The following is a 15,320-nucleotide window of genomic DNA, read 5'->3' on the forward strand; positions in this document are numbered from 1 at the left end:
AACATACGGAAACATTTCTGTTCGTCCTTCTTATTTTCACAACAGCACCAGATTTGCACCTGGTAGTCAAATTTGGAACTAATTTTTCTCGAGCGTAAATCAGTTCCATATTAACGCATTAGCATCTCAACCAAGTTTCGCTGCCAGCTATGAGTAGCTGTGCTTTAATTGTAACCACCAGGTATGTTGTGCGCTTCACACTACACAGGTACTCCGTCACAAATGGCGAGTCAGTCAGAGACGTTCTCTGGTACACATAATAACAAATCTACATAATATACAGCTAACTTGAGGCAAGATCCCACTTGCAGTTTGCTTGTCGCTTATCTAACGCCTTCCAAGGACTACGAGACTTTGATTTTCAATATTTCATGTAGTTACTGACCGAATTTAAAATGCAGTCATACTCTACTAGTTAAGAGGTATAATTTTATGTTAAAGGTTTGACACAGTAAGACAGGTATTACACTTGGAAACTGTGTACACGTGTAACTCGGATTGCACGTGATGAACAAATATGATTTTCCTGCCCTCCTTGTTTTATTCCCCGATGGAGGACAAAAGTGTCAATTTATTGGCGAACCTCCTCACAAATCCGAATTTATCTACATCGCCGTCGTACTGAGAGGTATGAAGCGTGAAATGTAAGCTCTCGAAATTCTAACAAAGGCCATATGATCACCGTAAAGAATAGCACCACTCTCCGTTTTTGTGATAAAAGAGGAAGTACTGCGAACTGAAATAAATTTAAAAGTCTAAGTTATGTTGTAAGAGAGGGTATGATATTCGTCAAATCTAGATCCTTACTCTGCAGGTAGTTGAAGAATGCGTGGCAGAGAATATTTCGACTTGTTTTGAGTCGCTACCATTATCTTTGGCCCCGCGTAAGGAAACAGCAAAGAACAAATGTATTTCTCCTCCATTCGAGCGCCGTATTCTTATGGTTCTTGTACTGAATAGATGACATAGCAATAGAACTGTTTGTTACATAACACGGAATACTGATACATTAAATTTCCTCATTATTGACAGAGGGACGGCATGATTCCTCAATAGATTATCACTTAACATCACGCTGATTGAACTGTCTGCTGCACTCCTAGAATTTCTTCTGTGTTGAAGAGAGTACTAAACATTGCAGCATAATTTAAGAATGTTCACACACGCTGAATTTCTTCAGGGTTCTATCAACAAAACTCGGTTAAATATTAACGTTTCCGTAGTCGCTTCAGGCTAACGCTAGAGATTCTTCTTTATGAAGGTAAAGGGCGCTGGATGAATTTAGTCGACCACACAAGACCACACAAATGACAAAAAAAAAGTCGAGAGATAATGTGATAGTAAGTCCCCTTCAGGTTTTGTATAGGAGTTGTACAATTACTTAAGCCGTTCGTAGATGTCCTTCAGAGTAACGACACTGCACGGTTTGTCCGTACGGAAACTTTCAAATAGCACGCGTCTGTGACTTCTATAGACGTCGCTGCTTTAACGTAAAGCGTATGCACTTGAAATTTTTTTATAAAGACGTCCAGTTCTGTGGCACTGGAGCCATGTATTTGCGTGTCGTGTGTATCTGGCACAGTTAATGTGCTAGGCCATCTACTGTCGCCTGGAGTTCTCTACATATCACTAATTGGTGGTAAATGTGGCGGAATATTATCTAACAGTTACTTTTTTCCGGAATTATCACCATCTGTTTTGCTACTCCCAGCTGGAATTCTACTTGGTCGGGTCTCGTTGAGCCGGCGGGGTGACGCAATAAATTGAGTATTTCTTTGCGGCGTTTGAGTCGCTAACGACAAGCTTGCGGTTCTCCCCGCTATTTCCTTATTCCATCGGCTCGCAATTCCTCTGGCACGGCCATCCCATTATTCTGCAGAGCCGTGTAGCAATCGAGCACTTGTCGCCTCGGGTACAAGAGATGCGCTGCCCATTACGGAAGTTTCACCGAGCAGAATGGATTATCGCCGGCTTCCCTTCCCGGTAAACCGGTTTCCTTTGCGCAGATCTTCTTCTGTCCGGCTACATAAGTCACGGTAGAGGCCTGCGAGAGGAGATTGTCGTGTTGCGCACCCGTTAAGCGCACGCTCCTTAAGTACTTGAGGGGATTCAATTGCTAAGTGATCCATTATTTTTTATTAATTTTCTGATCTCCTAATTAAAAACTATATATTCTAACGCGATTAGGAAGTACATACTATTTGACGGCATCTGTCATATTAGTAGCGTTATCACTCGTGTGGAGCTGATCAGCTATCGATAGGAAAGTGAATTTTTTTCCTTGCTTTTCTTTGGCGTTAGTATCCCATACAATGAAAACTCTTAGAAGACGGTGGAATTTGAGTTTACACATACTTCAGAAATTCGATTCAATTGCTACCGTTCAGCCAGTATAAGAGAAGGACTCTTTATTTTAAGAACAACGATTCGATGTGCAATATTCAGTATTAAACAACGTTGTCCTTTTCTTGATCTGATCCAGAGCAAAGAACATTTTATTGTTTATAAAGATGAAGGATGACTTATGGCAGTTACATTGGACGGGTACGGATCTTATTTACATCGTTAAGCCAAGTGCGCATTGCTTTACGATTCTAAGCGATTTAAGAAGTGTCCGCTGCTAGGTTTTCCTGATTTTCGTCCGGACGGACAACTATACCGGTATCCCAAAAGTCTTTCCCTGATTATAGACGTCCATACAGCATAAAATGTGGCACATAACAAATACTTTTTATCTTGAATTGTACTCAAGTTTTTGTGTGCGTACGTACCTACTGTTACTTTGTTTGTTACGTGGCCCAGTCACGAAACAACACCGGAAACGGACACTATCTGCGTACAACATATGCTCATACCAGGAGAAAGCGCGATATGTCCTCTGAACCACGAGATACAGTCACCAAAAACAGTCCACGGAAACTTGCAGATGGCATACCATAGACAGCCACCAGAAGTTAAAAGCCTCAAGATGTGGAATGCGAAGTTTAAGGAAACAGGGAGCATCTGTGATCTCCCTAGAACAGGCAGGGCTGCGCCAAGTGCGAAATGTTCAAATGTGTGTGAATTCCTAAAGGACCAAACTGCTGGGGTAATCGGTCCCTAGACTTACACACTACTTAAACTAACTAATACTAAGAACAACACACACATCCATTCCCGAGGGAGGCCTCGAACCTCCGGCGGGAGGGGCCGCGCAATCCGTGACATGGCTGCCCCTAGTACGCAGACAATTCAGACCGCGAGACATACCTTCGTTTTAAGTCCAAGAAGTCAGTCTGGAATTCACTGTGGACTGTTTTAGGTCACTGTGCCTCTTGATATGAGAGGACACATTGGATTTTCTCCTGATTTGGGTACACGTTGTCGGCAAAAGATGCCCGATTTCGCTGTTGTTATGTCACTGGGCACTGTAACAAGCAATGTAACGCTAAGTACGTATGTACACAAAAGCTCGAATATGTAACATGCAATTCGAGGTAAAATGTATTTGTCTGTGTATCTTATTTTATGCCTCATGAATGTCTGTAATTATGGAAAGACTTCTGGACACCCGTTATTTCAAACACGACCTGATCTGTCGCAATCGAGGCGTCGTAACCGCCGTCCCAGGCCGGATCTGGGAGTTAAACAGCAGGCCTGCCACCCTTGACCCTGTGCCCCGGTCAGCGACGCCAGCAAACGTTCGACCTTGGCCGCCTTTCAGACACTCCACAATATCTGCTTCCTGTGCTCTTGGAAGTGAATGAGTTCCTTATTAATTTAAAATGTTATCACTAGCGAAACTCGTACGTAACATCTCGTCTGTGTCGAGGTGAAGGATGCGGATGCGTAATGGCCACGGTCTGTTACTGTTTCTAATCCCTGGGAGTGCTATCAGACAGCGGAAATGTGAAGATATATTAATGAGTTACTACAGTGTATTACTGAGGCAGTATCCGAGCCAACCATACGTCAGTTTTTTATTTGCGCTATTGTCTGACTAATGTTTCCCTTAGTTTGAGCTGCAGTAGCAGCTGAGATGGTGAAGTTACTTGTATCGACATTCACATCATAAAACTCTATTAGGCCGCTGACGTAGGGCGGTTGAGCTGCAAGATATGACGCCAATTCTCTCATTTTTCGCCCCAGTGTAAGATTATTTTGGTCTGACACTTTGCCTTGTCCTTTTCGTTAGCGTCTCTCTCCACCTCATTCACATAAATTTCATCTGATCCACAACACCATCTCCGTAACCTAAGAGTCATTAACGCTGAAAGTCATTCAAGACAAAAGCGAGCAATGCGGCAGATTCTGCAGTCAGTGGTTCTCTGTTCGACTACTTATAACGCGTTTAGTGTTTAAATATCACTACTGGTGGAAACTCCACTCCAGTGAAATCTCCAAAACAAAACCATATTAAGCATTCAGCAGCCTCCGACATTTCCGTAAATGACTGTCGCGTCTTTGGTCATCTTTCTGTTCTTACTGTGGTAGAAGTGAACGTAAGTAAGTAAGTAAGCTGCAGTTTTAAATTTTGGAGCCTGGAGGTACCACTAACTGACCACGGCTCATTGCCCGCATGCGGGTTGTGAAGAGCACTTAATGTGTGGCATGAGGTTAGCTATGGTGGGGGGAGCTCTAAAGACATGTCAGTGTTGTCGAGCATTGCTCGTGGAGAGATTTAGCCGCAGCTTTAGTAAAGGAATCATGCTAGAATTCGGCTAAAACAATTCAGAGAAAACGTATAACACGGAATCTCGATGGCGAAGCTATTTTCCTAGTCCCCCCCTCCAATCTCTCTCTCTCTCTCTCTCTCTCTCTCTGTCTCACACACACACACACACAAACACACACACACACACACACACACACACACACACACAGTTACGATGGACGACATCACCTCAGAGATAAAATAAAAATAGTTGCAACACGCTTGGTTCCGATCAAAGTTTTCGGGAATTTTTCCCTGATCACGTGGTGAATGTCGGAACTCTGAATTCACTGTAAAATACCCGGAACTGGTAACCTCTTTGTCCCACTCTTAGCCTACTGGGACAAGGCTGTAGATGGACGAGCATGAGAGTCAGTAACTGCCGACATGCTCTCAATGGTAGGAAATGAAAGACAGAGAGAAAAAATTCGACGAAGCTAGGAACTGCAATGAGCAGACGTTCTTGGTGCTCTGGTACGTCCAGTGCTGGGTATCGATATGGGTTTTGAATTTAGCATCATTTTACCTTATACACACGGCGTATGACATCGAAGTGAGGGTATAAACCGTAATATACAGGGTGACCCAGGAATAATTGTAAATATTCGGGGATATGAGAAGAACGATCATTGGAAGAAAACAAGTATAGTAAGCATGGGCTCTAGAAATATTACCTTACTAACTATGAGCACTTCTTCAGCTTCGATACTGTGAAACAGATCGCTTCTACTGCAAGTTCTTCGCTACCGATATTCTGGGAGGAGGTAGTAAGATCCAAAACGAGAAAAAGATGTCAACTTGGGCTCTAAAGTGCATACCTTAAGAGCCATCAGAACCTGTTCACCTTTGCCACTATGAAACACAGCCCTTCTACTGAAAAAGTGCTCATAGCTCATAAGGTACTTATTTTAGAGTCCATGTTTACTGGACATTTTTCTTGTTTTGGTCCATAATACCTCCTCCGAAAACACGGAAAGCTAAGAGCCTCTAGTAGATGAGTTTTGTTTAAAAGTATCGAGGGTTAAGAAGTGCACATAGCTGATAAAGTATGCATTGTATAGTTCACGTTCACTAGTTTTTTTTTCGATCGATCGTTTCTGTCGTACCCCTCAATCTTAACTATTACTCCTGGAACAACCTGTACAATGTAGGACGATTTGAAGGATGACTGCATAACAACACTGAGTTGATGGTTGTTGCATTATGTTTCGGTGTGTCTGCACACAGTTTCAAACTGTCGCGAAAATATCACCCCAACCAATATTTCACGTGGTATCCTTCGATGGGACTGTGCACAAGGCTGTATTTAGATTCCGTATCACACGCTCAGATCTGATAACGCTCCAGGAGAGACCAGTCGCAAGCTTCATGTAAAGCGTTCCGAAGATTCCCAAGGATAACTCGTAATAGCCGTGTCTGGATGCGGGACTGGTATCGAACAGCGACCCCCGCGATGGCCGGACGCCTCCATCTGCCAGTAAAGCAATATTTCTGATGCGCTTTTGAGCTGCGTGCTGCGGCGCGCGGTAGGAATAAAGCGGCGAGCCGGCAGTGGCTGTGGGAATAGCCGGCCAACACGCGCCGGCGCCGGTGTTGTCCGCGCGCGGCGCGCCCGCTGGGAAGGGGAACGAGGCACGCGAAGAGGAGTGAGCGGTGATAAGCCGGCTGGACACGCCACGGCGCGGAAGCGGCCACCACATACCACTGCTGGTGCTGCCGGTGGACAAAGACCGACCGCGCACACTTCCAGCACGTCGACATTACTGCGCTTTGGGAACCCGGTGCCACCGAGATACTGCCCGCAAATTTTCAAATTTTGCAATCGAACGTGACTCGGAAAAAGTTCAGGTCGTGGGTTCCATCAGAATTGGAATTATAGTAGGCACAGGCATGGAGTCTTAATTATCACCTCGAAAAAATGCGGTTACACAATTAATTTTATGCTTGTCCCGGGATCTACATCTACATCGATGCTTCTCAGAATGCTGTACTAGCTATAAATTTTGTCTAAGTCGCCTTGTATCCTCCTACAGTCCACTTAACTTGGTTCAAATGGCTCTGAGCACTATGGGATTTAACTGCTGTGGTAATCAGTTCCCTAGAACTTACAACTACCTAAACCTAATTAACCTAAGGACATCACACACATCCATGCCCGAGGCAGGATTCGAACCTGCGACCGTAGCGGTCGCGCGGTTCCAGACTGTAGCGCCTAGAACCGCTCGGCCGCCCCGGCCGGCAGTCCGCTTAACTGTGACACCTTACTGTAAACACGGCATCATAAGGAAAGAACCGCGGATTACTGCCCACTCTGTCCACCAAATCGTTTCTGTATGTAGAGGACAACAGTGGTCCTGTCACACTTCATTGGGGGCACTCCTGACAACAACCTGGTCTCTGATGGACATTCGCTGTCGAGGCCAACATTCTGGGTTCTATTACTTAAGAAGTCTTCGAGCCACTCGCTTATCTGTGAACTTATTCCATACGCTTGTACCTTCGTTAACAGTTTGCAATGGGGCACCGCGTCAAATGCTTTCCGAAAATCTAGAAAAAAGAATGGTTCAAATGGCTCTGTGCACTATGGGAATTAATTGCTGAGGTCATCAGTTTGAAAATGGTTCAAATGGCTCTGAGCACTATGGGACTTAACATCTGTGGTCATCAGTCCCCTAGAACTTAGAACTACTTAAACCTAACTAACCTAACGACATCACACACATCCATGCCCGAGGCAGGATTCGAACCTGCGACCGCAGCGGTCACGCGGTTTCAGACCTTAACGCCTAGAACCGCTCGGCCACCCCGGCCGGCCCGGAAATCTAGAAATAAATGGAGATGGTATATGTTCTTGTGGACATATCTCAAAGCACAGATACCATCTCAATATAGTTAAGGCTAACCGGCCATTGACCTTCTTCTTCTGTCCGGACGCGCACGAATTGCCTGAAGTCTTACGGGACTCGGTAAGATTGTCTGCCGCGAGTAATGAGTGTAGTGGGCAGGGGCATTACAAATGTAGTGTGTCGACATTAAATTAGGAATGTGAGTCTCACTGGGAGCGTGCAAGGGATAAAGCCCTGCAGTCGCACTATCCTCTGTGCCCTCGGTGGCTCAGATGGACAGAGCGTCTGCCATTTAAGCAGGAGATCCCGGGTTCGAATCCTGGTCGGGGCACACATTTTCAACTGTCCCCGTTGATTTATATCAACGCCTGTCGATAGCTTAGGGTATTGATTTAATTATCATTTCATCTAGAAGTATGGAATCTGCCTGTAGTAATTCATCCATAGTTCGCAGTACATCATTTGGGCAGTCCTGCTGTACATTAAAATCCTCGCACCACAGTATGCCGCTAGAACGAACGAGAAGAAAAAGGCGCGTTCCAGTGATAAAGTGGAGTACCACGCTGTAATTCGTTTCCGGCATCAGCGAAAATGTTGCTGCTGTGGCCGACCGGTTCTAGGCGCTTCAGTCTGGAATCGCGCGACCGCTACGGTCGCAGGTTCAAATTCTGCCTCGTGCATGGATGTGTGTGACCTCCAGAGGTTAGTTAGGTTTAAGTAGTTCGAAGTTCTAGGGGACTGATGACCTGAGATGTCAAGTCCCATAGTGCTCAGAGCCATTTGAGCCATTTTGTCTGGTATAAAAATAGTATTCAACTGCAGTATGCTTAAGACGAAAAAAAGGAATAATTATTGGCTTTGCGTCGATTTGTCACGTAAATGCAAAAGCACCTGCAGGGACAGTACATTGCTATAACGTAGCTTCAAAAAAATGGTTCAGATAGCTCTGAGCACTATGGGACTTAACTTCTGAGGTCATCAGTCCCCTAGAACTTAGAACTACTTAAACCTAACTAACCTAAGGACGCCACACACATCCATGCCCGAGGCAGGATGCGAACCTGCGACCGTAGCGGTCGTGCAGTTCCAGACTGATGCGCCTAGAAACGCTCGGCCACAACGGCCGGCTATTACGTAGCACTTCGTGTTGGAAAGCTGTTCACGAGTTAAGGGTTCAGTTGGCGAAAAAGGACGGCTTTCCATAAGATGATATTTCCACCGACAAATAAGTCGTTGCTCTCTTGAAAGTAAAGTATAATAGCGGAGATTTGTTGTTGAGGATGACAAACAGCTCCAAGCCACTGCATCAGTCTTCGATCCTCTGGAAGTCTTCCTGCATTTCGCTTGTCTTCGGGCGCTGAAACCTCCCTCCAGACAACGGCATATCGTCTGCGAACAGTATCATGAAGCGTATGACGCTCCGGTTAGGCGGTATTTCATTCTTTTGTAGCAACGCCTAATTTACACCTTTTTTACCTCGACTACTCGCATCCTTCTTTCTGTTTCATTTCAGTTGTAAAGAACTGAATATTTGTCATTTTCGCATGTGCTGGGTCGAGAATGCCGACTGACCAAATTGTGGAAAATCGGAAAAATCAAAATGTGCGGTGTTGTTCCTTCAATGACGATCTCAGAAGGCCGGGACGGTAGCTGGTGGATTGCTGGTGTGTTTGTCGTACTTGGAGAGGGAGGCCAGCTGGCGATCGACACTACCCGGCCAGGACGGAAGTCGTACGTGCGCAGGACGCTTCGACGTTTCCGCCCTCTTATCGAGATGGACGCTCAAGCCATCCCACGTCAGTCCGTTGCGGACTTCACATTCACTGGGCGCTCCTCTCCGTCAATGATCCCGTGAATGACGCACGTACCTCCACTTGTAGTCTTCTCTGCACTCGCGTCTTAATCGCTAACCTTGTAGGCTCGTTACAACACCAATGTTACGTACTTCTGTCCAGGCAGAAGCGGACTATTTGACTGCTTCTTCAAATCAAATTTGTCCACGACGGGCGGTAATAACTGAAGCCAGTAATGGTAAATACTAGTCGTGGCGGAACAACAGGTAATTGGCATTAACGTTAGAAAACTCGAGGCACCCGCACCGTGTCCTAATAGGGGTAACAATTTTCATCAGTAGGTTCGTCAGAGAGAAACAGGTGTGTTACGTTCAGGTGTTCATCACCAGATGATGCTCTAATGTCCTGGGTTTAACTTCCAACAACTGCACTGCGCCTTACGAACGTCCAGCATTCTGTGTTTATGTGAGCAGTAACAGTTCGCTTTCCCATTTTTGAGATGGTTTTTCCATTTCGCTGGCCACTGTGGCCGAGCGGGTCTAGGCGCTTCAGTCCGGAACCGCGCTGCTGCTGCAGTCGCAGGTTCGAATCCTGCCTCGGGAATGGATGTGTGTGCTGCCCTTAGGTTACTTAGGTTTAAGTAGTTCTAAGTTTAGGGGACTGATGACCTCAGATGTTAAGTCCCACAGTGCTTACAGCCATTTGAACCTTTTTTTTTTTGCATTTCGGAAATACAATTTTTGGTTACGCTACGATAGTTTGAAAATGGGCCCCGGCCCGAAAATAGTCAACGAGTGAATAAAAAAGTGAAATTTGCAACTTTGGCTTGTTTTTCGTAGTACTAACAAAGCTTTACGGTTCGAGGGCACAATATCATTGGCGTTTTCTTATATGTAAATGACAGACAAACATCTGATGCGTCATCCAAAGGTCGGAGAGAGGCAACAGAAGTTCATCTGTACTCGGATTCTGCCATGACTTCGATGTAGAGTGTACGTCGCGAGTCCTTTTCCCATTCGTCGACGTCAAGATCGGTCATGTAATGATAAGCCAGATTAGTTTAAGTACAAACTGTATCTAAATGAATTCAGTATTGAGTTTGTGGCACTAGTTCCAAGGCTGAAGTCAATGCATTGGGAAGTAGGTGGTTTGAATTACGGTAGTGTGTAGAGTTGTCACGGAAATTTAACCAGAAAGAATACCTGCCGCCGCATTACCTTGAGGGGGAAGCTTCTCTTGACATATTCGTATTTCTCTCATCCGTTTAATGGTTTGACGTGTCACAGAAAAGTGTCGTCAGAAACAGCGGACTGCATTCGCTAGGACCTTATCGCTAGAACCTAATGGTTGAACTGTTGTTGGTCACTACGACAGCCGTTAAAACGTCGACTCTAACGTCGTTTGTTTCTCTGTCATCACGTGGAGTGTTATCAAAGTATTTGCATAAGTTAGAGACACGACGGAGCGAACAGTCACTGTATGATTAGTGGAGGAGCTATGGAGAAATACTTGTAACGCTACCGTCACCTTTTTTTAAAAATGAGTCTTATTGAATGGAAGAACTTGGAGAATTGTTTTGAGAATTTGTTACCCCTTGAAACTGACACAGCAAATTGTTTTGGTTCTTCATCAGGTGAGGTATATGTTACTTCGAAAGGAGAATTCAAAACTTATAGTGTCAGATATTTGACTCAGGAAAAATAATTTATACCACGGTAGATTCACTTCCTTGTATTAAAAAGTATTCATTGAGATGCAGCAAAATTAACATTCTTTGTCCTGTAACGAAATCGTAAAAATATAGAAGTCCTAGCTAATTTGATAAATATTTGCAAGTTACCTAAATTGTATCAGATTTCTACATAATAGTGATTAAATAATATGGTTCTCTTGCTAGTTATTCATCATTAAAAGACATTTTTATAGAGTCAAGTATTGTTAAAACAAATGACACTGTTATCAGTTGAAACTGAATTTATGTTATCTTAGTGTGTGTTTTAACATAAGCAGCGCATTAACTAACTAATTATTTAACTCATTAGTTGGAATGATGCATGAGTAAATTTAGCTGAATGTTGCTGTAGAATTTTTCTCAAGTAGTTAGCAGTAATTAACAGATTACTAACAATGATCTTGTTAACCTTCATCATGCTCCACACATTTCCCTTTGACTATCAAACAGCCTAAAAACATATAGGATTTCCCTCCTCCCATCCTTTATTACAGATCAGTTAGAAAGGATACATTAAGCGCTACCGTTACTCGTGGGCTTAAGTTCAAAATACGAGATATGTATTACCGAAATTTGTTGTTCTTTATTTAGGATTCCGATTCAACAGGATCTGTTTAATTAGTGACGTGTTAAAATAAACATTCACCCGTATTATAAATAAGTTTTTATATTCAAAAGTTAAAGCTATTTATGTTTTGCTTAAAAGACAACTGAGATATGAAAACAGAAATAGCATTTCTGTCGATCAGCAATAGCAGTAGCAACAGCAAGTAGTCAAGATCACAGCTGCTTGCAGATAATTCACAAGTTAACTCTCGGTTTCGGAATAAAATTCGGTCGCAGGTTGCACAGTTATTTTTATTTCGCTTTACCGATTTTTGTAGATCAATCTGTCATCTTTAGAAGCGTACAAAATGTGGGATGTTAAGAATCATTAGACGTTGGCCTTATTTATGTAAAGTGTAAGAAGTATATTACAAAAAACTTATTGGATATTGGTTAAGCAGATGTCAGTTTCTTCTACACATAAGTTTAGTGTCATGACATGTCCAAAATTCACATAATGTATTGAGAATTATAAACAAGGATCGACGCATTAGATAATGAATAAGTAGGAACTTATTCATCGTGCATCCTAACTCGGAGCTGGATCACACGCCTGATGTGTCTCGGAAACTTGATATTAATTTCGTCCAAGCAGCATCCATTGAATCTTTTATTTAAGACACATCTAGTTTCGAGAGTTCAACTTTAATTTCAAAATGTTGGGAGATCACTTGATTTGCTGATGCCTGCACAAGTGATCTTCGTGACGTTTAAAAGTCAGAGTCTACTCTCGAAACTTCTGACGTCCTGAATGGTGATTTGATGGTGAGTGTTCGGTGAAATGTTATATCAAGTTAACAAGCCACAGTGCACCGTTTCTCAGACAGATGAATAGTGTTCAATCACAGAGAGAAGACAATTTCGGTATTCTCGTGGCGCGAGGTGTGGTAATTAGAGCATATGACTCACCGAGAGACCGGTCTGTGGCGAGTCGTGTACTAGCCGTACTGCTGGATCCAGGAACCCCAAATTCCCGCCCCCTTGTCCCACCTGCCACCGTGCCTTCCTGTGTGGAGAGATGGAGGGATAAGCAGACCCGAACAACGTACTGCTGCACGCGCACCTGTGTCTGTTGCAGACCATCCTCAACTCGATGCACAAGTACCAGCCGCGCTTCCACCTCGTACGGGCCAACGACATCCTCAAGCTGCCCTACTCCACGTTCCGCACCTACGTCTTCAAGGAGACCGAATTCATCGCCGTCACCGCCTACCAGAACGAAAAGGTGAGCAAAGTGTGTTTTGCTTTCAGTCATGTCGCTCCCTGTTCCTAGAGTCGCTGTAGAAAATACCCCTAGCTTCTCACTACTTCCAGTGTCGTTCCTCAGACCTCCCCTGACACTGGAGCTCCGTTGCTTTTTATGGTCACTTTCTTTCTTTCATTCATTTTTTCCTTAATCCCATCCTTTCAATCACATTTGCTTGTAACTGCCTAGGCTTCCAAGACCAGTGTCTATTTGAATAAAAACGATATAGTAGTGCCTGTGTTGTTCAGAAATACATGCATGCATGTTTGCAGGCGCATTACATCGTACTTATGAACAATGCAGACTCTGCAATACTGTACTTATCCGCCGACAATGGGCGACCCACTTTCAATTAAAATGTCTCCCCTATACGGGAATACACTTAATAAATGTACGAATGCAGGTTCTAGCCACATGGTTGACAACATGTGGGAAGTTTTGGTCTGTCCGTGAGTCTTGTTCAGATAGCCTAATGATAAGGCGACTGTGTTCCGTAAACGGGAAATTCGGGTTCGAGTCCCGGTCCGGCGCGAAATAACATTGTCGGCATTGTGTTACACAGCTGGTGGTTGTCCATATTCGCAACTGCGAATACATGTCATGAATTTCAATAAAATACTGTTGATGTTGAACAGTTACATGTCCCTGAGGAGGGCCACAGTAAAGACGGTCGAAACGACGTTTTTGTAGTTGTGTTAGTCTTTCGTAATGACATGTCCTAACACTCAAGACGACTTCATTAGAATATTGCTTTTATGCTCTACTTTTATTGTTCTAAGTGAAAGAGAAGGTTATCTGTGTGTGTCTGTATCAAATAAGTCACTATGAAATATACGTTCCCAGCTGAAGTCAAGAGTGTGTTGTGGTTTCCAGATTTTATTCATTTTTATTTTCAATTTTGCTCATTTTTGCACAAGCGATCGTACCAAGAAGATAAATTCTCTTTTCTGAAAGTTTAATAGGCGATGTGAGAAGAAGTAGGTATATGGATTAAAATATTACGAATAAAAATAAGGAACCAAGCCGACAGCGATCCTTTGAAGCCCAGATATATCTGTTGTCCTCCATAGTTCACAGTTTTGTATTCAGATAATAGTAGTCCAATATGTTACGCGACGTATGACACCATTAGTCTATACATGAAGTGGAAGAAATTAATCGTCCGAAATGGTGTGAGTTCGGAAATCTTGCGCTGGAGCAGCACAAACGCTGTTAAATCGTGTGATTCCTCATTGGTAAGGAAAGTTTTCACGTCAACAGATGCGTAAATTGATACAAATCCCGTATTTTCGATTCGGAGCAACGGAACGAGCTGTATTTGAACGTGATTCGCCCCGAGAACATACGTGCCGTGGACGAAGTTGCACAAACGTTATAGGCCTCTTTTTCTTTTTACTTGCAAAAATAAAATCGTTTCAATCGACATCAAAGCTAATATCCTATAGTGTTCCACTTTTACGGAAGAAGACACTGAAAATGTTTCCAAACAGCACGGTATAACCTAATTTTTCTGCCTAAATAACGTTTTGGTTAAGTATGGGCTGGTAGAGTAGTGTCAGCGATCCACCTACTCGAATCACGGACCTCCTGCCGCTCGATGCATACTCATTTCCGTAAAAGCTCGTGAAGTACATATTGGCTTGGCTTACTAACGAAGGCTGTTATGATCTTGGCCAAACAGACATAAGGAACATTATTTTAAAAAAATTGTTTACGAGGATGTCGCCATATAAATAATGTCGACGTGAAAGTCTATGATTAGACCAAGTTTGTACGAAACTAAACATCTTCGTCATACACAAATACAGCAGTGTCATTCCTTTTCGAAAGATCCTCGTATGCAAAATGAGACAAAAAAAATCGTAAGAGCTTCTCCTGAATAAGGCCTTGTATTGTTTATCAATCATTTCGAGATGAATTTGTGGTTACTTTGTTGGTGGTGAAAGAAGTTGTCGAAAATAGTTATTGTCAGACCAGTGTGTGTATAGTTTGACGTTAGTTCGATCCTCCCGCAACCGCCTGTATGAGCGCTAACGTGTGTGTGTTGCTTGTCATGTTTGCAGATCACGCAGCTGAAGATCGACAACAACCCCTTCGCCAAGGGCTTCCGCGATACGGGGGCCGGCAAGCGTGAGAAGAAGTGAGTATCTCCTCTAGACACGCAAATGTTTCACCGTCTTGTCACTCAACATGCTTGAGTAGCAAATAGCTGAGATTAACAGTGGCAACATAATATAATTTCTTTCGAAAGAAAATACAGTATCAACAATGTGTAGAATAATGTGGATATGAGTTCCTGCGTTTTCAGGCGGTGTACTGGATTTACTGCTGTTGAGTTACAAACCTTCGCTTCTGCTGTGGTACAAAGTCGATACGTAAATTCGCTGTTCCTGGCAGTAAAGCG

General features: G+C 43.6%; 1 protein-coding gene and 1 non-coding gene across 2 annotated transcripts in view; both read left to right on the forward strand.

Annotated features, from left to right (window-relative positions):
- LOC124712167 (optomotor-blind protein-like) overlaps positions 1–15,320 on the forward strand; it is a 503,819-nt gene that overhangs the window by 425,920 nt on the left and 62,579 nt on the right. The window contains exons 4-5 of the mRNA XM_047242462.1: positions 12,749–12,895; positions 14,980–15,056. Coding sequence (XP_047098418.1) covers positions 12,749–12,895; positions 14,980–15,056 — 224 coding nt within the window. The remainder of the gene's footprint in view (positions 1–12,748; positions 12,896–14,979; positions 15,057–15,320) is intronic.
- On the forward strand, positions 7,796–7,870 carry Trnak-uuu. Its single transcript has one exon. It is a non-coding gene; the product is annotated as a tRNA-Lys (tRNA).

The sequence above is a fragment of the Schistocerca piceifrons genome, chromosome 8 (genome assembly GCF_021461385.2).
Source record: "Schistocerca piceifrons isolate TAMUIC-IGC-003096 chromosome 8, iqSchPice1.1, whole genome shotgun sequence".
Lineage (NCBI taxonomy): Eukaryota > Metazoa > Arthropoda > Insecta > Orthoptera > Acrididae > Schistocerca > Schistocerca piceifrons.